At 36.2% G+C, this 25,333-nt stretch overlaps 5 protein-coding genes and 1 long non-coding RNA gene across 6 annotated transcripts; 4 read left to right on the top strand and 2 right to left on the bottom strand.

The window, feature by feature from the left end:
* The first annotated feature begins 566 nt into the window (after positions 1-566).
* On the top strand, positions 567-3,086 carry LOC106340720 (probable protein S-acyltransferase 2). Its single transcript, XM_013779565.1, has 5 exons — positions 567-1,156; positions 1,659-1,838; positions 1,916-2,221; positions 2,292-2,516; positions 2,602-3,086. The coding sequence occupies exons 1-5, from the start codon at positions 1,040-1,042 to the stop codon at positions 2,977-2,979; spliced, it is 1,206 nt and encodes a 401-aa protein (XP_013635019.1). The 5' UTR covers positions 567-1,039; the 3' UTR covers positions 2,980-3,086.
* Positions 3,087-3,734: 648 nt separating this feature from the next.
* Positions 3,735-6,834, bottom strand: LOC106336909. Its single transcript, XM_013775885.1, has 2 exons — positions 6,688-6,834; positions 3,735-6,057 (listed from the first exon to the last, which is right to left on the bottom strand). The coding sequence occupies exons 1-2, from the start codon at positions 6,692-6,694 to the stop codon at positions 4,001-4,003; spliced, it is 2,064 nt and encodes a 687-aa protein (XP_013631339.1). The 5' UTR covers positions 6,695-6,834; the 3' UTR covers positions 3,735-4,000.
* A 5,095-nt stretch (positions 6,835-11,929) lies between these two features.
* On the top strand, positions 11,930-13,039 carry LOC106340248 (transcription factor PCL1). Its single transcript, XM_013779129.1, has one exon. The coding sequence runs from the start codon at positions 12,096-12,098 to the stop codon at positions 12,840-12,842; it is 747 nt and encodes a 248-aa protein (XP_013634583.1). The 5' UTR covers positions 11,930-12,095; the 3' UTR covers positions 12,843-13,039.
* A 5,316-nt stretch (positions 13,040-18,355) lies between these two features.
* On the top strand, positions 18,356-20,884 carry LOC106342584 (bZIP transcription factor 17-like). The gene is made up of 2 exons (XM_013781558.1): positions 18,356-20,020; positions 20,265-20,884. Exons 1-2 carry the CDS (start codon positions 18,535-18,537, stop codon positions 20,696-20,698), a joined length of 1,920 nt encoding a protein of 639 aa, XP_013637012.1. The 5' UTR covers positions 18,356-18,534; the 3' UTR covers positions 20,699-20,884.
* A 34-nt stretch (positions 20,885-20,918) lies between these two features.
* On the bottom strand, positions 20,919-21,934 carry LOC106342585 (protein PLANT CADMIUM RESISTANCE 10-like). The gene is made up of 4 exons (XM_013781559.1): positions 21,858-21,934; positions 21,491-21,688; positions 21,183-21,409; positions 20,919-21,102 (listed from the first exon to the last, which is right to left on the bottom strand). Exons 2-4 carry the CDS (start codon positions 21,666-21,668, stop codon positions 20,944-20,946), a joined length of 564 nt encoding a protein of 187 aa, XP_013637013.1. The 5' UTR covers positions 21,669-21,688; positions 21,858-21,934; the 3' UTR covers positions 20,919-20,943.
* Positions 21,935-22,646: 712 nt separating this feature from the next.
* Positions 22,647-23,194, top strand: LOC106341477. The gene is made up of 3 exons (XR_001269653.1): positions 22,647-22,802; positions 22,898-23,066; positions 23,149-23,194. It is a non-coding gene; the product is annotated as an uncharacterized LOC106341477 (long non-coding RNA).
* The last annotated feature ends 2,139 nt before the right edge of the window (positions 23,195-25,333 follow it).

The following is a 25,333-nucleotide window of genomic DNA, read 5'->3' as shown; positions in this document are numbered from 1 at the left end:
CGTGACTCTCCTTGGTCACTTCTTCTTGTTCTTCCATTTCTTGCGCTTCAAGTCTCTTCTTCTTCTTCTTCACACAAGTTTCTTCTTTCTTCTTTGTAGCTTTTTCTCAGCTACTCTTCTTCTGTTGGAGATTCTAATCAAGGTTCAATCTCAACAATTCTCAACCTGTGATGCAACCTTTTGTCTCTCTTTATGTGATCTGTCACCTTCACGTTATCTACCTGTCTTATGCATGTGTGTCTGGATCCTTACGAACGACCTGTCTTATGCATGTGTGTCTGGATGTTAAAAACTAATCCTTAGAGCATGTCCAATGGGGGGTTCTACCCATTGGAGTCCTAAAAATTATGTATAGATTATATGTGTAAGTATATATGGTATCCTTTATTTTGGGAAGGACCCCTTCCAAAAATCCTAAAACTGTCTCTTGTGTGAAAAAAAAAACGTGATTGTTAATTTTAAATGTTATAGATAAAAATTAAAACTAAAAACAATACTACAGTAATCAATTGCCGCATAGTCAAAAAGTTTAACTACTACTTGTAGTCTTTATGAAAAGTTTGTTAATCCAACAAAGATTCTGACTGACACAAGTCATACAAAGTACCCAAAAAAAAAGTCTGTTAGAAACAGAAAATGGCGCGTGCGGGAAAACAGTAATATCAGGTTAGGGTTTTCTAAGGTGGCGAGATATTAGGAGGTGACGTAGCTGTCAAGATTGCTATGTTAAGGATGTTCCAGAGATTGGATGTTGTTGACGAACTTCCAATGGCTGAGAAGAAAGCTTTAGAAGGAAGAAAGAGAGAGAAACCATTTTCTTGAAAACAAACCTTAATTAGAAAAAACAAAAGGAGGGGAGAGAGAGAAGAGAGTTTGGTGAAGAGGAGGAGAGGAGCCAAAACAACCGGCGGCAGCGACTTGAAATCTCCGGTGGTTTCGTTCGCTGGCCGCGACAACAACAACAGACAAGCAATACAAGACAATGGTGTTTATTATGTTTTGGTCGCTCCGTCTTTGAGTCTAAAGCTTTGAGAAGAATATGGGGAGGAAGAAAAGCAGTCATGTCCATAGTGCTCCTTCTGACGACGACGACAACAACATGTATTCTAAAGATTCTAAGCCCAAGAGGATCTACCAACTCTGGCGTGGCAACAATGTATGTATGCATTTCCCTTGACAAACAGAGAAAAGTTTTTGTAATGCCCTCTTTCTTGCAACCCACGGATCTTCCTCTGTATTGGAAGCTGAGATTGGTGAATTAGGGTTCATTTTATTTTTCTCTCCTTAACTTAATGCTTGGGATCGATCTGATACGAAATCCTGATCTCTTTAAGTTTAATATATTTGATATGGTTATGGTCGGTCCTGAGATTTTAGAAGTTATAGATAATTTAGTAAGGGTTTCTATAAAAAAAAATATGTTTTAAAAACTGGAAATCTATATATAAATGTAAAAATTTTACTAAAATTTCTAGGACCATAGACCAATGTTTCACTAGATATGCTTAGAACTGGTTCTGGATATGGTTTGGTCTTTAGCTCTTTAGCATAGTATCTAGCTATTTCTTGCCTCACAAGCATGACATGAAGTACTGCTCAGTGTTTTGTCTACGTGAATATCTAAATTGCAGCTTGACTTATCATGTTTGATGTTTTAGAAATTTTATTGTGGAGGGAGATTAGTCTTTGGTCCAGATGCATCTTCACTTCTTCTGACCACAGCTATGATTGGAGCTCCTGCTGTCACTTTCTCCATCCGAATGGCTTTCATGATCGGCAAGCGCTACCCTTTCTTCCACACTCTTGTCTTGATGGGTTCTCTTTTGCTCACCGTCTTGGTAATAAACCATAACAGTTACTTGCCTCGCAAGCTATATTTCCCCTCCTGCATCTCTTTACTTTCTCTTCTTCACAGGACTTCACGTTTCTCTTCTTAACATCATCGAGAGACCCAGGGATCATCCCGAGGAACAAAGACGCACCTGAAGGAGAAGGGCTTGACAAGATCACTCAATCCTCAGAGTGGGTAAACAACAAGCTCGGTAGCACAAAGTTACCTCGAACCAAAGATGTGTTGGTGAATGGATACACTGTCAAAGTTAAGTTCTGTGATACTTGTTTGCTTTACCGTCCTCCTCGCGCCTCTCACTGCTCCATCTGCAACAACTGTGTCCAAAGATTTGATCACCATTGTCCATGGGTGGGCCAATGCATCGCTTTAGTAAGTCAAAAATGTTTTTAATGTAACAAAAAGTGTGTGAGTGTGTATATAAATGGCTTGTCTTTTGCAGAGAAACTATCCTTACTTCATTTGTTTCATATCAACATCAACACTCCTCTGCTTGTACGTCTTTGTCTTCTCATGGGTCAGCATGCTTGAGGCACACGGCAAGATGTTGTTAATGATTATTACGGATGACGCAATATTTATTGTTCTCATTGTCTACTGCTTCGTTGTTGTCTGGTTTGTTGGTGGGCTCACTGTTTTTCACCTCTATCTAATCTGCACCAATCAGGCAAGATCCTTTAAAAACTCTTGTCTGATTATTGCAGCTATGTTAGTGTTATGTTCTTTTGCTTCTGATTGTATGTTTTATGCAGACAACTTATGAGAATTTTCGATACCGATATGACAAGAAAGAGAATCCTTACGGAAAGGGTCTCTTCAAGAACCTATACGAGTTGTTCTTTGCTAAGATCCCACCTCCAGTGATCAACTTCAGAGACTGGGTTCCAGAGGAACCTGACGTGGAGGTTGGTTCCATTGCATCTGAGCTAGACAGAGCCTTTGGACCACGGGGAGAAAATAAACATGATATGGATATGGAAATTGGAGATTGGAAAGCTAGCACAGGCGGTTTGGTTCTCCAGACGCTGGAGTATGACAACAACAACAAAATTGAAGAGACTGTTAAGAAGAAATGTTTAAGTGATGGAACTGCACAGACCAACACAGCGTTTGATGTGAGATCGAGATAAGACACTGACTGAGATCTGTTGTGGAATCTTTGCGCCTGTAAAAATGAAAACCTTGATTGCTTGTGTAAACTACTTTCTTACTTCTAAAGCCATACACTTTTGTCTCCAAATAGTAAACGTTTTCAGATCAGAGAAAAGCTTAGGAGTAGTAGTTTTGGGCATATTATCCTAAACCCCAAAAACCGAACCAAAAAAAACCGAAACCGATCAGAAGTTACAAAAACCCAAACAATTCCTATTTTCTAAGCAAAAAGAAAACGAAACTGAAACGAAAATCGAGCAGATACTCCAATATCTTAAATATAATGAAAATATTAATTAATTCAAATTTTATATAAGATATAATTTATAAATAAAATATTCAAAAAAATTACTTGCTCAAATATTTTTCGGGTATTCCAGATTTAACTCGAGTTTTTGAGATTTTCGGGTTTTTTGGCTTTAAATCCAAACCAAAAAGCTGAACTATTTTTAATTTAGTTTCACTTCGAGTTTTATAAAAAAATAGAAACCCAATCCGAAAAATATTCAATTCCTAAACAGGTCATAAACCACCCCAATCCGAATAATCGAAAAACCGAATTTTCCGAACCAAAAACCCTGATCAAATGTAGACCATCGCAGGGTCCTTTCTTGCATTGCAAGGTTCTTCATAACATTTTCTTTGTTGTCCCTCGCTCATAAGATACATCATATCATAAAGTGATAAAACCATTTACGAACCAACACATGTAAAAAAACTGACGAATAGAGCATACAAGAATCATTACAATGAAATAATAGAGAATCACTTTCAAGATAACAATAATAACAATAATGAAGAAAAGGAACAGAACATTAACAGCGAAGGCAAACACAGAATCTAATCCACATCCCAAAGATACCTATACAAAGATGGTCCCAAAACCGTAGGATACGTCTCATCTAGTGAAGCTTCTCCAGTCTCTCGGACAGGTTAAAGCAGAGAGCAGCACCTGAAAAGAATGTTTAATATAAGGACACACTCACACTCACATGAGCTTTAGCCTGAAGTTTCGATATCTTTCCCATGATCTTCCGAAAGATTCCTCTTCAGTCTCCTCAACCAAATATCACAATCCAAAGGATACGGCGTCCCACACAGACTATCAACGTAATCAGAAAAGGCCTTTAAAATGGTCGAGACATCGCCAAGCTTCTGCTGTATCAACCTCTTAGACCAAGAGGTCTCTCTCCACTGAAGAGCTCCTTCAACCGAATCCAAATCAGGCAAGTCCCCTCCACAACAGAAGTAAAGCATGTAGATCAAACTCTCCGCGTCCGAGGCAGCGCAGAGCTTCCCTTCCTGAAGCGCGTAGGTCGATGAGAAGTGAAGATTCATGGCCGGTCTATCTCTCTCCTCGAGCACCGCGTGACCCCAACCTATTAATACAAAGTAAGGCTGTCTCACACCTGAAGTAACATAAACCACATTCTCAGGTCGGATATCCCCGTGGCGAATCCCACCTGAAGAGGAGGAAGAGAGCGCGGATAAACAATCGTGGCAGCATCTGATAGCTTCTTCTGGTCCAAACATGCCTTCATTAACCAAATCAGCGACCCTCTCCCCGACTGGAGTGGTCGCAAGGATGGGAGTTCCGCACCAAGGATGATCACACCGTCCGCCAGAACTCGGTTTCCGACATTGTCCCGGGTGAATTACCCGACCAGAGCCGTGGAGCTCCGGCAAGTACTTGCTAGAAAGCCCTCTCTGCTTCATGACGCTTAGTATCTTAGTTTGTCTTTGCACTTGGTACCATAAGTTCATGTCTTCCCAAGCAGGCTCAAGCTGTGAAGGAGGAGAGCCAACGTAGAGAAACACAGCCCTCCCTGAGTCGTCATCATCATCCACTGGTGATGCAATATGATGAGGAAGAGACACGTGGCTAATCTGATAGCCTTTTTGGTAGTTTGAATCCTCCAACCACAGAACAGATCCAACTTCAAGCTTCATAGACTCTCCACGCTCTTCTTCTTCTTGAACTTCGACGATTTCAGGAGACCTAAACGCACCGTTTTCGTTGAGACTAGTATCCTCCCCCAAGTGCCTCTCCTGTCTTCTTGAGTGAAGGCGAGAGGTGTGGTCAGCGGCTAAGTCTTCAATAGAGTGCCTAGGCGGTCCAAAGAACTGCATTATACTGTGGTAAGTAGCGAAAACCACCTGCAAAGTACCAATGTCTCCCCAGTTTGCATTCCCCAGCTTGTTCCATATCCTGTCAACGGGCGACACAGAGATCTTGGAATGCTTCTGAATCCACTCCGCAGCGCAGTCATAAACACTGCTCACGTCGAAGTCCAGTTTACTCACGTCCCCTTCTACTTTCACAACACCACCGTGTTGTGTATCAACCAGAAGAATAAAGACACAGTTTGAGCTTTGAGAGAAATCCAAACGGCTCACGCTTCTCGCGATGAGTATACGCAAAGCATAGAAAAGAGCCTCCCCTAAGAGAGGTAACGAAGGTTGATGATGATCGCTCTCAATGTCAGGTCTTAGGAGAGCAAGTTCAAGAATGTGATCCCACTTCCCGTGCGGATGACGTGGATTTTTTAACAGAACGCCGGTTGCTGAAAGATCCTCGAGCTTCCCGAGAGCTAACGCTTGCTCGGCTTGGTAAAACTTAAGATTCTGATTGTAGAGACAGCCCACGGAGAAAGGAACAGGCTCGTCCTCCTGGCTCCAGAACGCCTCCCACAGGGTCTTGACAGTAGCGTGCAAGAAGTCTTCTATTGCTAGATATGCATTTGCCTCCACGGAAGCTGAGGTTGAACCGTAAACGGCGTTTGGCATTCGAGTTAGCTGCTGGAAGGAGACTCCTTCCAGCGCGTAGTCGAACTTTTGCAGCTCGACTAGCTCAAAAGGAGGGTCGAAAACCGGTGCATCGCTCTCTGAGTTTTGTAGTGATAGAGAGAACCAGTCTTGTAGCTTGTCGGTGAAATGCTCGCTGTTGGTGAACCTGGTGAGGAAGTCTCGTCGGGTGCGAGATCGGCTTCCTGATGAGACGCTTGATCGCTTTGTAGTTGTGCCAGACCCGGTGGATTCAAGGTCTGGTGATTTGCCTGTTAAGAGAGTAAGTGGTTTCAGAAGCTTTTAATGACGAATCATTACAGAACATGTCATTGTTTCTATTACAGGGAAGAGAGTAGTAGTACTTCAGTCTTACCGAACAGAACAAATCTACAGCAGATAGTGAGAATGAACAATCCTTTAATCAACAATTACAGAGCCTGCTAGTGTCTTTGCAATAACTGTTTTTATTACAAAGAACAGTCTTAGGGTCTGAATGGTAACATCCATACGAGTGCCCTCATAATAATAACAAAAACGTATAGATAGATAAATTTTTTGTTACTATTAACTGCAGTGAGTTTTGGAGTTTTGGATCGTCACATTCGAAGCCTTAGATGGGATGAAATGGAACAAATCTAAAGCAGATAGTGAGGATGAAGAATCAATAAAGCTTTCAAATTTGAAGTTATTAGGGCAGTATCACCAAGTAGAATTCAATCTTTCTCAAGTCTATCACTAAAGCTAATGCTCATTCGAAGAAGGATGAATCAAACAGTGTGAGACACAGTTCTAGAGAAGCAAATTCAATGTGAAAGCTGAGAGAGAATTGGGAAAAGCTTAGGTTTTTTTTTATCAAATGGGTAACAAGAAGGAGATCTGGTAATGAAGAAAGCACGAACCTTTCATTACAGAAGATGAGAATCTTCAGCTTCTTCTTCTTCTTCTTCGTCTTCTTCTAGTCTCTGCTCTGTAGTTTCTTCGTCTTCGTTTAGGATTCTCTACCTAAGCCTCGCTGACCTGTCTTTCTCTTTACCTTTTTTTTATTGTTCCTAAAATTCTTTCTTTGGGTATTTTGTTTGGTTTATATGTTTTTATTTATTTTTTTATTGCAAAGACAGGTCAAAAGTACGAAACGCTTAAACATTATTAAGTAATAAATTAATCAAATTAATAGGGGACGTTGAAAGACTGCGGTCTTACTGTATATTCAACATATATTCTCCAACTTTATTGTAAAAAGTAACATAAGGAAATTTAGCATTAAAAATTGCATTAACTCGGTTTTCATCCACAAACAGATTATGACAAAGCCTCCTCGAATCATCTTTCCCAGTTAAATTTTTTTTATTTCGTACATTAATTAAAAATTGTCAAAATTGACATAAATAACTCAATTAATTTACACAACTTTTTATTAATAGTTTTCATTAAAAACCATACCGAAAATCTAAATAATATAAAAACAAATAAATCAACACAAAGCCATATAAAGTGAAACTAACAATTAAGAATTTTTGCAACACACAAAAATATAAATCTAGTTGTATTAATGATCTAGTATTGTAGTATAAGTATATATATATAAAAAATCTCAAATATATAAAGTGGTAAATAAGTTGTACATATCTCTGCTAGATTTCATTTCTAAGAAAATATTAATACGAGAAAACAAACAACCAAATAAACGTATGAAAAAAAAAAAAAAAAAAAAAATAAAAATAAACGTATGAACAAAAAATGGAAAAAAATTAACAAAATTAAATGTCAAATAATAATTGCTTGAATCAAATTATCTGAGAGGTTGTTGACTTTAGACAACATTCTTAACTATAAGCCCATGTTTTACCCAATGCCGCCGGCCCACTTATGTTCCCAAAATTTATTGAATCATTTGTACAAATCTCCTAACTTGTCCCACCACATCAGAGATAGTTGATCAAGATCTCAGAGTGGAAATTTCATATACGATCGATCATGCATGTAATGTGTTAGAATTCGATAACAAATATGCAAGAGAATTCATCATGTTAGAGAGTTTTTCCAACTCATCTCTAATTTTACTTTTACAATAACATTTAAAAGTAAATCAACTCCAATTCATTTATATTTTTCAATATAAAATATAAATTTCTATGTTTTCTATAAATAGAAGTAGTATTTTTTTTAGTTATAAGAATACAGTAGGATAAATTACAGTTCTGCTATATAGTTTTTATACAACTATAGCTAATAAATATGTTAAGAGGACTATCTTTACTACTTTATCATATTTTGTTAAAGTCTATACAATATATTCTATAGGTCCGAATGGCAACATTATAAATCCGAATGGCAACATGCACGACACTGCGGAATAATTGTAGTGCATATATATATATATATATATATATATATATATATATATATGTTATTATTAACTGCAGTGCGGTTTGTAACATTCGAATTATAAAGACATTACAAAGGAAAACACAATAATTTCTCTACTTTCTTGATCGTTCCTAACAAAATCTAGGTGGTTGACAAAATTAAAGGAATAAAGCAGTATATGGATTTCACAAAAGAACCTGCTTGGGGGTAGTAACTAGCTCGTGAATGTCTTACTTTTGAAATTGGGCTTTAATTCAAAAAAGAAAAATGAAAGCCCGAGGCTACGCAGTAATATAGCTCTCTCACATGATTTTGATAGTGCATTAGTTGAAATCTTTTTTTCTTTTGTAAAATATTAAATTTTGTACCATTTTATATTTTACGACAATGGTTTTTGAGATAATTTAGCAGATATATAATATAGGGACGAAAAAATGTCTTAGCAAACCAAGAAAATCCCTGAGGAAGAAACACCAAATCCGAACATCTAAGCTTGGACATTTTTGTTCTTGCAGCTTCCTAAGAACTTAATTTTTGATCTTCATTGTCACGGACAATCACTACAAAACAAATAGAGAAGAAGTCAAAAAGTATTAAAAGGAAAAAGAGAAAGCATCAAAGCAGCCTCTCCCTGACCGCTGGAGAAGCATCATCTAGATGAGTAAGGACGGTGTCGGTAATGACTAGGACGTGGGTGAGAGAGCTTTCTAATTATGATAATTTCTTACTTAATATTTTGAATGTGAGTGATATTTTGGGTGGAAGCCTTCCATTACATCACGATGGGGAAAAAAATTTGTTATCTAGTAATATTTGGAATCGCCAATGCAACTGACCATGTGTTTGTAACAAGTTTATCACCGAATAATCTCAAAATATAATTGACTGAATAACTTCTTTTGCATACAGTTATTTCAACCGAGTTAGATGATGATGTCGAATTTAAATTTATCCGAGCTTAGTATTTCTCTATGTAAACAAAAATGTTTGTTACATATCGCCGTTAACACTACAATTATCAAAATTGATATACATGAACTTGATATTTCAACGCCAAGTTCAGTTGAGCTAATAATTGGTGAGTCTGTTGACAGTTGTACATACGTCTCTAGTTTTCTTTTTGGTGTAAACATACGTCTCTAGTTGTAAACATAATTCGTTAAATTTATTTTCCATCAGAACGAACTTTTTATATTAACGTCAATTCGCTAATTAATTAAACATATAGGAAATCATATGCATGCCTAATAAAAAAATATCATTACCGTGTTTTTATCCTATTTGATTGAATGGTAGGTAGGTATCAATCAACCTAAAGGATACCTACACATAGGGGGGATATGGCCATCACATGGTTCATGAATTAACTTGTTATCACCCTCAATAAAGAAAGAAAAGATTCTCTGCTTTAAATCATTCTCCTTCTCTCAATTCTTTTAAGAATTTAAAACCGTCGTAAGTTGCTGTTTTTGGTTTTGAAAAATAAAAGTTACAATGATTTTCCAGTAAATGATATTGAACAAAACAGCATATCCTGTGCTTCTCTGGCCTTTTAATTATGGCACTTTTAAAGTCCAAAATAAACAGGTGCAAATGAAATCAAGGGGACAACTTTTGTCTGGTTTCACTTCTTGTCCTAGTGACTTCGCAAGAGATTCCTTTTTTTTTGTCTCAATTTTCTTTAGTATACACGATGGTGCTGGAGGGTTGGCCACTAGATTACTTAAATACATCTAACGTCGGCGGCCGAAGATACTTCATATGTTTCATATAGTTGGATAGGTTTTTGATTTTACCCAAATAACCGAATGGTCTACCACTGGTGAATTTCGGGTTCTACACTAACTTTCACTCAAAATGGCGTTTTAGACACTTTTTTATTAGGGAGAAATGTTTAGTTTAAAGATCTTAATCGAATGTGGTTTTGGGCGCAAACCCCAACATATGATAAATTGGATCGATTAGGATAATATATTCCATAAACGGTATAATAGAAATAATCCAAATCATTTTGTATTTGAAGAGTTCATGAATCCATGTTCGAATGTTTAGTTCTGAGAAAGTGAATTAACTCAAATTTTCGAGTGGATTTGATATACTTTTATTTTGGATTCACACTTGGTTTCAATAATATACATCCTTAATTTTTAGTAGAAAAACTCGATTAAATTTCTTTTATCTTTCAGCTAAGCTCAGGCGAAAACAAAATTAAGGTTAGCTGTAAGAAGTCTTTTAAGTTAAACAGAACTCTACCTAACTTTTTGAATCAGATAAAATTGTAGAATTTCGTTGTCTCAGAATTAGCATCCTTATTTTTACATTACACGCCGAACCTAAAATTGGAATATTAATCATTCACACTACTCTAATGCATAGTTTATACCTAAAAAGCTAGTATTTGATTTATTTATTAATGCAGATTGCAGCACAAGTCCCACTATCTACCCATACCTTTTTGTTACACTGTATCTAATAGTTTATTTATAGAATGACATGTTGATTCCAATATCACTAAACTTTTCTTTTGGTCTAAATTGTATAAATATATCATTAACTTTTCTTCTATCACATATTAACAAGTAACTAAGGTTGAATAACCAGCGGGGTTAGCCTAGTGGTACTTGAGGGAGCTTCGGCCCCGATACGGTCCCGGGTTCGATTCCCACTGGCCACACACGGATATGAGCTATGCTTTCGGCTCATTTGAATGCCCAGGAAAGGTCTATCTGTGGGCTGTACCTCCACCCGGGGGTTAGGTCTGTGTCTTTAATAGATCCGGGTTTAACCCTTTCTTTTATAAAAAAAAAACTAAGGTTGAATATACATTTGCAAAGACATTACAGAGTAACAAATTCAAAAGAAATACTTATAGATTGATAGTCATGAAAAAGCTATATAGCATACGCATGGTTAAACCCACTAAATGGAAGTTAATTTAGTAATAATAGTTTTAAAAGTTAGCTAACCTAATCCACGCCGCTAGTGTGGAATCTCATGCGTACGACAGACCAATTGTACGACAGGTTGCTGTTTCTTTAAAAACCCACGCACAACATGACGCGTGAAAAGACACGTGTCACGCAGAAAACAAAGAATCTTTCGGACCATAACTCCGAAACACATAAGACAGTGACAGATCCGAACCAAACAAAAAGCAAACCCTACTGTTTTTGTCATCTTCTGTTTTCTCTCCTCTTTATTTTTTCATCACATTTAAGGAAATTAATTTTATGCTTTTCTTCCTCTGATCCTTATTAATAATTAATTCTTCTTCTTAAAATTTAGCGAAAGATTCGGGTTATGGTTATCAAGATTGGAATATAGATTTCTTCTTTCTATCGTGAGCTTCTATGGCGCCGCTCTCGTAGTCTCGTTTATATAATAAGAAGATATGACTTAGGATAACTTTTATTAAAATGATGTCGGCTCAACTATTGGCGCATTTTTATGCGATCTAATCTTTAATAGAATAGATTAACAACGAAGAGATCACATGAATTTAATACTCCACACCTTATCTTATACGAGTTCTTTCGAATAAGAATAATCACAACTTGGTCACGATTACAAATGTAAATAAAAAAATAAAAGAACTTGAGGCAAACATGAACACAAATCTGGCAATTTGGACGCCATGAACCGAACCATATATGACAATGACAGGTATATATGCTTAACAATATAATTCAACTTTTCTTGTTCTTATTTGTACTTATATTTTTTTATAAAAACGAATAATCTATTCCAGTTCCATAACTCTATTAACACATTATTCAAGAGAAAAGAAATCAGCCAATCACACTCTCTCTCGGTCTATATATATTTAGTAAAAAAATCGCAATTAACTACTTTGTTCTTCTTCAGCTAAGATCCACCTCGAACCTCTCTCTCATCCGCCGTCACATCCAGCAACTGTCACCGTCGCAAGAACACCGTTCAAATGAGAGAGGAAACTCCAAACTGGCTCATCAGATGTGAGGAGGAGCTTCCTTCGCCGGAAGAGCTCATACCTATCTCTCAAACCTTAATCACTCCTCACCTAGCTCTTGCTTTCCAAATAGGAAGCCACAACAATATTCACTCCTCGCCGAAGAGAACCGCCGCCATGTACCACCAGAAGCTCCAACCCGCCGCCACTCCATCTCCAACTATGATGAATACTGACTTCGGCGGAGACTCATCGACTGATCTCGGCTCAGGAGGAGGAGGAGGAGGAGGAGACGAGCCAGCGAGGACGCTGAAACGGCCGCGTTTAGTATGGACGCCGCAGCTGCACAAGCGTTTCGTGGACGCGGTTGGTCACTTAGGGATCAAGAACGCAGTTCCTAAGACGATAATGCAGCTGATGAGCGTTGAAGGGTTAACGAGAGAGAACGTTGCGAGTCATCTCCAGAAATACCGTCTCTACCTCAGGAGAATGCAAGGCGGGAACGGTAACGGAGTCTCCGGAGGACACGTCATCGTCTCGGACTCGGCTACTGACCGGCTCTTCGCGAGCTCGCCGGTTCCGGCGCATTTATTGAGCCATGAGTACTTGATGCCGTCACCGTTGATGAATCCTTATTTAGGGAAACATGTGGTAACACAGCAGAACCATGTGGTTCGTAATTTGAGGTATGAAGATTCGGAGTATGGTAATGGAGATGGTGGTAGGAAGGTTCTTAAGCTCTTTCCTGCTGGAAATTAAATGAGATTTGAATTATTTAACTCAAATTTCTTATGAGATTAATAAAGTTTTAAGGTATGTGGGGATCATCTTTGTAATCTGCATTTTTCGTCAGGTTTTAATAATGTATTGTTCGTGTATATTTTTAAGCAAATGATGATTTAACTCTTGTTTGTATGATGTTATCATCATTTGTATTCACTAGAATCAAGTGTTTTTTTTTACTTTTAATATCTTCGTCCATCTGATAAATTAAATAATCTCCATGAACATGTACAAATGCATCATTTTCTTCATGTTTTTTTTTTCATACATGGTATCAAGGTTTTAAAATATACAAGAAATTTTTTAACTCATAATCATTCTTTGGTATCCCTAATCAATCTTGATGGGTCATGGATGGATGTTTTACATGCCTTTCATAGCTTGTGCGGTCATAGTCAAGGTCATACTGACCTTTCTCTCTGTCTTCGAGAATTGCAATGCGGAATGCTTGAAAGCTCTCCCTGGGTATATGGGCATATGGTTCTTCTCTGCCTATCAATGTTACCATTGATCAAAACTTGATTTTCATCTCTGCTATGACTACACTTCATCCTCCAATGAATAGTTTTAGAAGAAGAATCGTTACAACAGAACTAATTCAAAAATACAAGTTCTATATCTACCATAAGACACACATCTTTTTAAAGGTTTCCATGACTTCTATTTATGGAAACTAGATATGTCCAAAGCTATATAGTATTGTACAAATCTTCCCGTTTGAAAGATAGCTACATTTTTATCATACGGTTTTAGGCCTCCAAAATGTTACTCGAATGTAATTGCTCTCTATCTTCCGTGTTTTACAAGGTATTCAACCGGATCCAGATCCAGGCCTACCACCTAAAGCCCCAAAAAAATTATGCAAGTTGGAGTAATTCGAACAAAGTATCTATATGACAATTAATAAAAGATCAGATTTAAGCACTACACTACAATCTTAATTAGAAACTGAAATCATATGAATTAATAATAACTTATGGCGCCTAAAACACCAGTTCCATAAGTTTTAGTCCAAGACCGGCTATGTCCACAGTGAACCGGCCCATCGAACATTGATATAGAATAATATCTGTCTTAGTGGCATTAACCATCTCGAGCTGTAGCTTCACATAATGTGAGTGATTTGCCAAGAAGTTTCCTAGAGGATATATAATTAAGTAATGTCAGTGAAATATTCTTATATCGTATTTGTATGGTTTGCCAATTGGGTTGTTGTAGAGATGACGATAAGAAGACTTTAAAAATGTGAAAAACAAATCATTATCATTGATCTGATCAGACCGTACAAATTACTCTAATCTTAATCCTTCCTTTTAAAGCTGATCCCTTTTTTTTTTAGTTTATTGATTTGATAAACTATTTAGGCATTGTGTGTTTCTCGCACACTTTCCCTTTCTTTTCAAACTATGTTTTCCTTCTTTTGATAACACTTTCAACCTCTAGCAAAGAAAATAATTAAAACTTGTTCTTCATTCATTAGCTATGAAGATTAGCTTTAGAAATGTAAAGGAGACATACGTGACGGATAAGATACTCAAAAACAATACACACTTGGAATTTAGAACGTGAAGCATTATTTTAAAGTTTTTCTGATTCATAAAGAGAGGGAAGTTTCGAGAGAGAGAGAGAGGCAGAAACAAAACCCTTACTTCACTCCAACAAAATGCAGTGAACGTGTATATCATGTGGACAGTCACTTAGCACCCCCACCACGCTCTTCCTCTATCGCTTGTTTCGTACTCGCGTTTCTCATTTTGCTCTTCTTTTCAGTCTAGTTTGTATAAAACGTTTTCTTGTTCTTTTCAAGAGCGTAAAGCTCAAAAACAATTAAAACACCCAGTTGTAACCGTTACAAACATACAATCATAAAATATATAAAGAAATCAATCAAGATAAATGCACGAAAGATCTAAATATTATAAACACTTCTAAAGTGAATACATATGTAACGCTATTCATTTGGGGGTGTTCTGTTTCAAAGATAGAAACCCAAAGTCAACGCTACAAGTATTGCTACCGAACTGATGAACTACTTCCAAGAAAAACGTCAAACCAATGCATATGCTCTGCTATTGGATCATCTAGCTCATTTATGCACGTATGGCCAAGAGCTTATAGGCCTCCTTTGTCGTCTCTCAAAATTACTCCCATTTGACTTTGTATATGTGTTCTAAACTTATAACATATGCTGAAGAGACATTATTTCTCGTCTCAAATCTAATATCCATCCGACTTTTGATAGGTGTTGTAAAAGCATCTCTAATTTACCTATATATTTACATTTATAATAACATTTAGAAGTGAAATTATGCAAATTATCTTAACATTTACACCAAAAAACAAATTTATGCAAATTCATTTCTATTTCTTCCTTTTAAGTAATTTTTTTAAATTTTTTTATTCATAGAAGAATGAATATCATTCCCAATTTTTTTACTCTATATTTGGAAATTGTTGTTTTTAAAAAATACATTGAAGCAAATCTCATATCTACTATAAAGTGCTTCTATTTCAGAAAATAGCAAAATGAATTTTATGTAAAATTCTTGAAGTGTAGTAATTACCTACTTAAATTACTTTCCATATATTTTGTATTTGCATTGAATCACATTATAAAACTCAATAAATGAAATCTGCCCTTTGTTCTCTAAATCAATTAAATTCATCAATTCACTTGTGTAGCATTTAATAAAAATAACAAAAAAAACAATTAGAAAATCTAACTATCACATCACACAAAAGTTATTAGCTAGTAAAAGTGATTTATCTTTTGTTATCAATATATATAAAATAGACTTTTTTCACATCTTTTGACATGTAGAAAAGGGGTTTGATGACATATGTCATCATATTTTTTTCTTTTTACATTTAGGTCCTTTTTCATTTAGATTACTGCAATTTAACTCAACATTTTCTAATGGTGTATTATCTAATCCTTCTTACACTAACCATCATCAAATAAAGTTTAATAATCTATTTATTTGGTCATTAAAATGCAAGATGAATAAAAAATACATAAAATAATATAAATATTTAATTTATTCACAACTAAAAATAACATAAATTTTTATTATTTTTAACTATTTTATAATATTTTATTTACAAATTATATTTTTATTTTACTATTAAAAATTATAAAATAACCAAACTAAGAAAAAAGAACTAGAGAAGACACATAATTTAAACCTAAAACCTCCACAATCACAAAAAAAAAAAACTGAAAATGCCATAATAACGCTAACTCAATAAAGGTCTGAAGCTGAAAGGAGATCAAGAACGAAAACTAATTTATCTCACCTTACCATAGAGTATCTTGGCCATAACAAGCAGAGGTTCGAGAATGTTATAAAGATAAAATCTGAGACAAAGCAATCCCCGAACACAAAGGAACGCGATCAAACACTAACGCAAAGTTATAGATATTCATTCGGTTTTTCTTGGATTAAACAAAAGAGAGTAATTACATGAGCTTCAAACTTTCGAACAATTAAAGCATGCCAGAGGAAGAATAACCACCGGAAGGTTAAAGTCACAAGAAACAGGAAGACACATGCCTAAATCAGCGGAAGCACAACCACCAGCCAAGAGGTAAGAACTATCTCATAAACTTAACAAGCATATACAAGGTGTCTCTACCAACGGATATAAGAGACCAAAACTCTAAGAAACTAACTTCACACACCTATACCAAGGGAAGGAGGGGAACAAGAGAAACAAACTGAGAGAGGGAAAATGAAAGGTAATCACCGAGAAACCAAAGCCTTAGCTTAACACCAAAAACAACCATTTAAGCCAACACAACATACACATAGAAAATCACTATCCAAACTTGGATTGGCAAACATAGTGAAAGGGATATGAAGGAAGGGGAGGCGAAACAAAATCAGCAAACCATGGAACTGTCCTCGAGTTATGAAAGAGAGCATAAATGTTAGATCACCAAAAATCAGATCTTGAAAACCAAGACGAGCATGGACTATTGACGGCAAACCAACGACGGGGAAGACAACATCAAAGACGACTAAACTTTGTCCCAAACCAAGGGGATGCAGCTTCTAACATAAGCCAAAATCTAAGGAAGAATAGGAGTGCCAATATTGATTGGAACAGCCTACAACGCGTGAGAAACAACCGCACAAATGGGAACTCATAAACCCGATTTACAAAAAATATCAGATAATCTCACAGGAGAAGAAGGTGAAGAAGAATAAGAGCACGAAAGTGAGTCTTTTTTGGAGATAGTGAGAAGCACCGCACACCAGAAAGATAAACAAAATACATAAATGATGACGACTCGCGGTCAAAATATGGGGAGAGGGCACAAAACATCGTAAAAGAATAATGTTCCAAAATATATAAAAAAGAATACAATTTTGAAGTCGAAACCATTAATCACAGAATCAATAAATTCATAAAAGCAAGTTATTGAAATTCATTATCATTAGTGACTCATTTCACCACTAACAACTGATATTATGCACACAACAACATATTATTGAAAAAACAAATACATAATATATTAAGCTATCACCTACTACAACATAAAACAACAAAAACACCAAATAATTCTCTTAACAAATAAAAAAAAATCACATAATTAGTTTATCCAAAATATTATGTACTTAACAACAATGAAATAATATACCGCGTGCCCCCTAGTATCCCCTAGACTATATTTGCCACATGTCCTATCTACAACCATTTTTACAAAAAAAATGATGACATGGCTAACAAGATTGATGACATGGCTTATAGTTAATATGACAAGGAGAATCACATTTATTACTGACATATATTTTTTGTACATTTTATAGAATATGACAATAACTAATACATTACATTTAATGTTGATTTATATTTTTGTTAAACTTCTTAAAATATGGTAATAATTCATAAATCATCACTAAAATAAATATATTGAAATATGCATTATAAATTTTAAAATACATTATTTAATTGTTTTTTTATAATTATACAATTTGTATCACTAATATTTTCAAAATTTTCTACATCTTTTTAAAAAAATTAATAAATTGTTAATCGTAATTTCATTAGTTTCTTTTAGATATCTACAAATTTTATAAATATTGTTTAGTTATAATTTTTTAATAACTATACAATTTTTATATGATTTTTAGTAATTTTATACAAGTTGATTTTATAGATTTAACCAAAATAAATAGATAAAAATTTTATCTAAGATTCGAATTTTAAATATATTACATATATACTATTAAATGTAATTTAAAATAAACAAAATTATTATTTTCTTAATTTTATGCTTAAATAATCAACTTTATATTAAATATTAGTCAAAAATAATAAAATATATAATATTAATAAATTTTATTTTAAATATAATTTAACTTTTAAAAAATTTATCACCACTAGTAGCTAACTTTTAATAAATTTTATTTTAAATATAATTTAACACCTAGTATATATATATATATAGAACGAGATGTAATGTGGATACTGTTTCCATCCATCACCACTAGTAGCTAGCTAAGCGAGTGCGATTCCGGAGCGTGAGCCACGCGCGGGAGACTGAAGAGAAAACAAAAAGCTTCATCCTTTTGTTCTTTAAACCCCCGTCCTCTTCCCGTGAACTCTCACCGCATAAATCTCTCCGTCTCCAAATCCCCAATTCACAAACCCTAAACCCTAAATGTCTCAATCAATCACCGAGGAGCCGCCGCCGCCCTCCTCCGATTCGTTCTCAATCCCTCCCTTCGACGACCAATTTCACCATCAGACCCCGATCGGCGAGCTAATGTCCGATCTAGGGTTCCCGATCGACGGCGATTTCGAGCTCACTTTCGACGGCATGGAGGATGTCTACCTTCCCGCCGAGAACGAGACGTTCCTCATCCCCGGTAACCAAGAGCAGTTCGGAGATTTCACGCCGGAGTCGGAAGGCTCCGGCGATTGCCTCCCCAAAGACGCCGATAAGAGTAAGAGCGCTACTCCGTTGTCGTCTCAGGGGTCGGGTAATTGCGGCTCCGACGTCTCCGAAGGCACTACCGTGGTGGATCAGAAGGTGAAGGTGGAGGCGACGACGACGTCTGTGACCAAGAGGAAGAAGGAGGAGATCGAGGAGGATATGAGCGACGAGTCGAGAAACAGTAAGTACAGGAGATCGGGAGAGGAGAGCGCCGTCACAGGCGAAGAAGACGAGAAGAAGAAGGCGAGGCTCGTTAGAAACCGAGAAAGCGCGCAGCTTTCGAGGCAGAGGAAGAAGCATTACGTTGAGGAGCTTGAGGAGAAGGTTAGGCATATGCATTCCACTATCACCGACCTCAACGGGAAGATATCGTTTTTCATGGCTGAGAATGCGACTTTAAGGCAGCAGCTAGGTGGGAGTGGGATGTGTCCTCCGCCTCCGATGGGAATGTATCCTCCGATGGCGCCAATGGCTTACCCGTGGATGCCTTGTCCTCCTTATATGATGAAGCAGCAGGGGTCTCAAGTGCCTTTGATTCCTATTCCTAGGTTGAAGCCTCAGAATCCTATGGGATCGTCCAAGGGGAAGAGTAAGAAGAGTGAGACCAAAACCAAGAAGGTTGCGAGTATTAGTGTTTTGGGCCTTGTGTTTTGTCTGTTTTTGTTTGGTGCTTTGGCTCCAGTTGTGAACGTTAATTACGGTGGGATTAGTGGTGCTTTTTATGGGAACTATAGGTCTAATTACGTTACTGATCAGATTTATAGCCAGCAGCATAGGAATAGGGTTTTGGATACATCTCGTAGTAGTTGTGCTGGTTCTGGGGTTTCTAATATATCTGCACCTCCTGGGAACGGTAGCGAGCCTCTGGTTGCATCGCTCTTTGTTCCGAGGAATGACAAGCTTGTGAAGATTGATGGGAATTTGATTATTAATTCTATATTGGCTAGTGAGAAAGCGGTGGCTTCACGTAAGGCTTCTGAATCGAGTGAGAGGAAAGCTGCTGACCCGGCGGTGGTTACTAAAGATTATCACCCTGCACTGCCTCTGCCTGAGGTGGGGAAGGTCGAGGATATGGCTAAGCATCTCTATAGATCCAGGGCTCAAAAGCAGAGAGCTTTATCCTCTGGCGCTGCTGATACTCTGAAAGATCAGATCAAAACGAAAGCAGCTAATGGTGAAATGCAGCAATGGTTTCGTGAAGGTGTTGCAGGTAATGATGGGTTTCTGATTCTACTCTCTGTTCCCTTCCCTTGATTATGTAGGAAGACACATTTTAGGCATACTAGTCCTTATCATATCTTTGTTCTTGACACTCAAACAACCTTCAGTTAATCTCTGGTTAAGAGTAGATGCATAACGTAATCCATTTAGATGCTAGATAGTAAAAGTACTAGTGAGTAACAAGATCAAGTGACTAAAGTAATCTGTTTTTTTGTTATATGACTCAATTGCAGGGCCAATGTTTAGCTCAGGGATGTGCACTGAAGTGTTTCAGTTCGATGTCTCATCAACCTCCGGAGCCATCATACCTGCATCTCCAGCAGCCAACGTCTCTGCTGAACACAGTAAGAACGCCACAGACACGCACAGGAGAAAGAACAGAAGAACCCTTCGTGGCCTCCCCATTCCACTCCCGGGATCAGACTTCAACTTCACCAAAGAGCACCAAAGAAACAGCTCTAGCAAAGAAATCAAGCCCGCTTCATCAATGGTTGTGTCAGTGCTCGTTGATCCTAGAGAAGGTGGTGATGGAGATATCGATGGGATGATTGGTGGACCAAAATCACTGTCCCGAGTTTTTGTTGTCGTGCTTGTGGACAGTGCAAAGTATGTTACCTACTCTTGTGTCCTACCTCGATCAGGAGCTCCTCATCTTGTGACCACTTAAAGACTTCTTCTATCCATCAGCTGTGTATGTAGAAGAATAAACAAGCTGCCTGCTCTATGGAATCAAGTAGTATCCGTAGCTATTACCGTTTTTGTTTCCAGATGTAGAATCGAGTTCTGTAGCTTTTTCTTATATACTTCTCATAAACTTATATAGAACCTAGAAAGTTATACTTTACTCATCAAACTTCTCAAATACATTAGATGACAAGAAACATGTATCTCCATCTAACGAGACTAAAGTGATCAGTTAGCTGATTCCATGGTTTGAGGCAAAGGGGCATCGGTAATAGCCATCTTCGTGTCGGGAGAACTCGAGCCACGTTCTCGGATCTCTCTGTACTCTTGGCAAATGGCGCACAAGTGACAGAAGAAGTGTGTTGCAAAGTCACCACAAGGAGCCTCCTGCATCAAAGAAACGTTAGTAACTAACAAAGATATGATGTCTGCACATGTTTACTATCTCTATCTGAACCACATTCTACCTCTAGATTGTACTTGGCTCTTAGCGATCTGCGGTAACCGTAAGTATAACATGACACAAAGCATCCAGGTAGACTTAGTAATAAGCCACTGGTTGCAAAGCAGTAGATGGTGTTGACTAACGACCACGAAATGCAATGGGTTAAGCAGGGTCCTGCAAATGTTCCAGACCCCAAGAACTCTGCGTTTTTGGCAAAGACATAACATGGACAGAACAAACCTATAAAACCTGTGCATCCGTAAACAAACCGCAGTAAGTTTGGTTCTTGTAGTAAAATCAAGGTTTGGAGGACAGAGAGTAGTAGCATACAGCTCTGTGTGTCGTCAAAGCAAGCGCATATACCAGACGACCACTGTATGGGATCACCCTTTGTGCCTCCAGAATCAGCACCTTCTAGATTCGGTGTGGTGGATACTTCTGCATCAGCATCCTCTGACTTAATTAACGGAGTGTAAGAAGGAGGCACGTAATGTCCCTTCTCTTTCATCTTACCTCAGAGCTTTAAAACTATACACGAAGAAACATATCAGTGTCTTGAATTGTACAAAGATGGAACATATATATCGATAGAAGCTAAATCGAAAAGGTAGTGAGAAGGAGTACATAAGAATGACATCTAGAGCAAGAAGCAGAAGGAAGCCTAGAAGAAACAGATACATGTGAGTTGTACTCTTACCTGAGCTCAACGGAGAGATTTGTTTCCTTTGTTTTTGTCAGAGATGAGCTGAGTTTCCATGTCCGTTTAAATTAAAGAAATACTAATCAAGAATAGTATATTTATTTATTTATTATCATGAAATATTTTCAGATTAGTAACTAATATACGGTGGCCTAGTCATTTTAACGCATCGATGATAAATCAAATAAAATGTTTCTTTCCTAAAGTGTTAATTACTTCGAATGAAAGTTAATTACAGTATAATTTCTTTAAATTAATACTCTATAAATTAATTATATACACTAAAAATTTCTATAAAATAATATAATTTTATAGTCTCAAATTGAGTTTTTGGTTCAATTAGTATATCGATAAATTAATATCTCTATAAATTAATAAAAAAATTATAGTTTCGGTGTAGTTCCAACATTATTAATTTATAGAGGTTTTACTGTATTACCTTTTTCCTCAGAGAAATAATTAATTCATAATTGTTGTAAAAGAAAATAAAAAAATATGTTAAAAATATACTAATCTAAGATACCAAGCCTTCTAGCGAAAGAGGTGTTCACCTATTAGCTAACTTCCACGCAGAGCCGATCCTAGAGTTTAGGTGACTAGAAGCAAAAAAAAAAAAATTGGCAACTAATGAGAATCTAAACCGGGTTTGCCTTTCATCTAGACATAGAACTTAATGTTATACCACTAGACTAATGCAACTTTTGGAAAAAAATGTGACCGAATTCTAATGATAAATATGTCGGCTGGAAGCAATTGCTTCTTTTGCTTGGCCCAAGGGCCGCCGGCCCTGCTTCCACGCTATCTCCCGAGGAGGAGCGAGTTTGCATAAGAGACATTGCTATTGCTGCTGAGTCTAACAGAGCAAAGAGGGTGATACGTTTTATCTCATCACTCAAGAGGTGTTCCACGCTCGCTATTCTCCACTTGTTGCTTGGCTTTAAGGTTATCTTTATCAGAGTTACTGTCTTGATCTTCTATGATTAGATATTTAGATATAAGCAACAAGGTTTAGATCATTAGAGATTCTCATACAGCAGATCCATGAAGCACAAGTTGGAAACATTCGTGAACTTTCCAATTCATGACTTGGATTTGACAAAGTATGTAGCCAACAAAAATCTCTCTCAACCACAACTCTATGAGCTCTATGCTTTGACCAACCATTACGGTGGTATGCGAAGCGGACACTACACCCCACATATCAAGGTCAGCTTTATAGTTCTCCAAATGGTTTGATTATGTTCCTCTGCTTCTGAGGTTCTTACTTTGGTTTTGATTTTGTCTGCAGCTTTTGGAGGAGAATAGGTGGTATAGTTTTGATGAGGATTTTTAACGTTAAAACCCCTCAACTATGTTTGTTTTGGGTAAAAAACCTCAAACTAAGTATTTAACGTAAAAGCTTCCAAACTAATTTTATTTAATGAAGTAAATCCTAACAGGTCATAATTACCAATACTACCGGTAAATCTTTAGTTGAGAGGTTTCTACATTAAGTAAACATAGTTGAGGGGTTTTACCATTAAAAATAAATAAAAAATCAATTTTATAATATTATCTAAAAATTAGTAACTTAAATTTTCAAAATTAGCATTTTTAATTTTTTTTTGTAAATATATGAGTTTGATGTGTTTTAAAATCAACATTATATATATATATAAATTAAAAATGTAAAAAACGAGAAAATATAACAAAAATTATATAAAGAATTTAGACGCAGTAAGACTTTCTTCCCTAACTTCCAGATCAGACATATTCCAAGAGCACAAAATACTATGGCGGACAAGCTTGCAAGTGGTGCGTGCAGTTCTCATTCAGCTATGTTATATGTCGATTCAATACTTTCGGTTTGGCTTTCTGAATCGCGCGGTCCAGTTACTTAGTTCTCGCTTATGTTGTCAAAAAAAAGTTACTAATTTTTAAATAATATTATAAAATTTTGATTTTTTAAAAAATATTTTTAATGGTAAAACCCCTCAACTATGTTTACTTAATGTAGAAACCTCTAAATTAAAGATTTACCGGTAGAAATGATAATTATGACCTGGTATGATTTAATTCATTAAATAACGTTAGTTTGAGGATTTTTTCATTAAATACTTAGTTTGAGAGTTTTAACGTTAAAAATTCTTTTGATGACAGTCATATATCACATATAAATGAGGATGATCTGAAGTCTGTCAGGTGCTGCTTATGTGCTCTTCTACAGAAGAAGTCTCTGATGCAGGTGGAAACATATACTTAGCATGGGAACATAATCTTCTTAGTTTAGTATCCATGAAAGATAATTTTTTCTCTGGAGATTTACACTTTTTAACATGTTATATATATTTAAACCTGGTTTGATAATATTATTATTAACATGTCCTCAATCAAAAGGAAGAAAATATCACATATATGTGAAAGTTAGTTTGATATATTTCTAAATTCAGTAATTAACATTCTTTTATTAAAAGTTCATTGATATGATATTCAATTAAACTTATAAAGCTTGATATGATTGGTTACATTATTCTTGTTATATTTTTCTGTAACAAACGATTGGTTACATTATTGGACATGACAAAAGAGATTCAGAATTGATGTCTTATTGAAAAAGATTCTTTGACCAAAACATTTTACGTTCCTTTCTTGAATTGTTACCATCTTTTTCTTTTTCTCTTTGTCGGCTCAGTCATTAATATAAAAAAGCCCGTTAATAACAATAAAAATAACATTCGGAAAATCCAAATTTTCACAATATACATTTGATAAACATCACCAAAGAAAGATTAAAAAAAAAACAAAACAAGACTTGGACTACAACTAGTGAAATATATTTCTGATATATTTAAGAGACGACCCCAAGCCAATAAGATTGCCAAATTGCTCAAATACTCTGCCATTTTCATCAAGAAAAAGAAAATCAAAAGACAATAACTTTGTGTAGACCCAAAGGTTGTGTGTGGAAATGAAATTGCTGGAGGGTGATTAGATGACCATTTGGATTTGTTGCCCTCTCTCATTTCTCATTTCTCATTTCTCTTTGTTACCAAAAACGCACCCACACTTTTGACCCACATCCACTTTCTTTATTTTTCTTCCTTAATGTTCTATCAGATCATGCGTTTCTTTTAAACCCACCCTAAAACATATATTATCTTGAGTTTAATATTTATGTTTACACATATATAGACACACAAGTTTCTATGTAGATATATAGTCCCAACATTTTTGACGTTTGGATTATTGGATAGTTCATTATATCCCCTGTTAGAAACTACGCTAGGCGCTAGTCGGGCGGCAATCCTGGACCTAGCGAGTTACCGAAAAATCGGGGATTAAGCGGAGTGTACGCGGGGATTAGTTTTTATATGTTTTAAATTATAAATATATGTATACATACCATTACATGTGAATGTTTAACGAATAATCAACATAGCTCAGTGGTTTGCTTAGCAATTGTTGCAGTAAGAGGTGTGGTGTTCGATTCTACT

Source organism: Brassica oleracea, chromosome C4 (genome assembly GCF_000695525.1).
Source record: "Brassica oleracea var. oleracea cultivar TO1000 chromosome C4, BOL, whole genome shotgun sequence".
NCBI classification, from domain to species: Eukaryota; Viridiplantae; Streptophyta; class Magnoliopsida; order Brassicales; family Brassicaceae; genus Brassica; species Brassica oleracea.
Note: the sequence above shows the minus strand (reverse complement) of the source record. Positions and strands in the feature narration are given on the sequence as shown.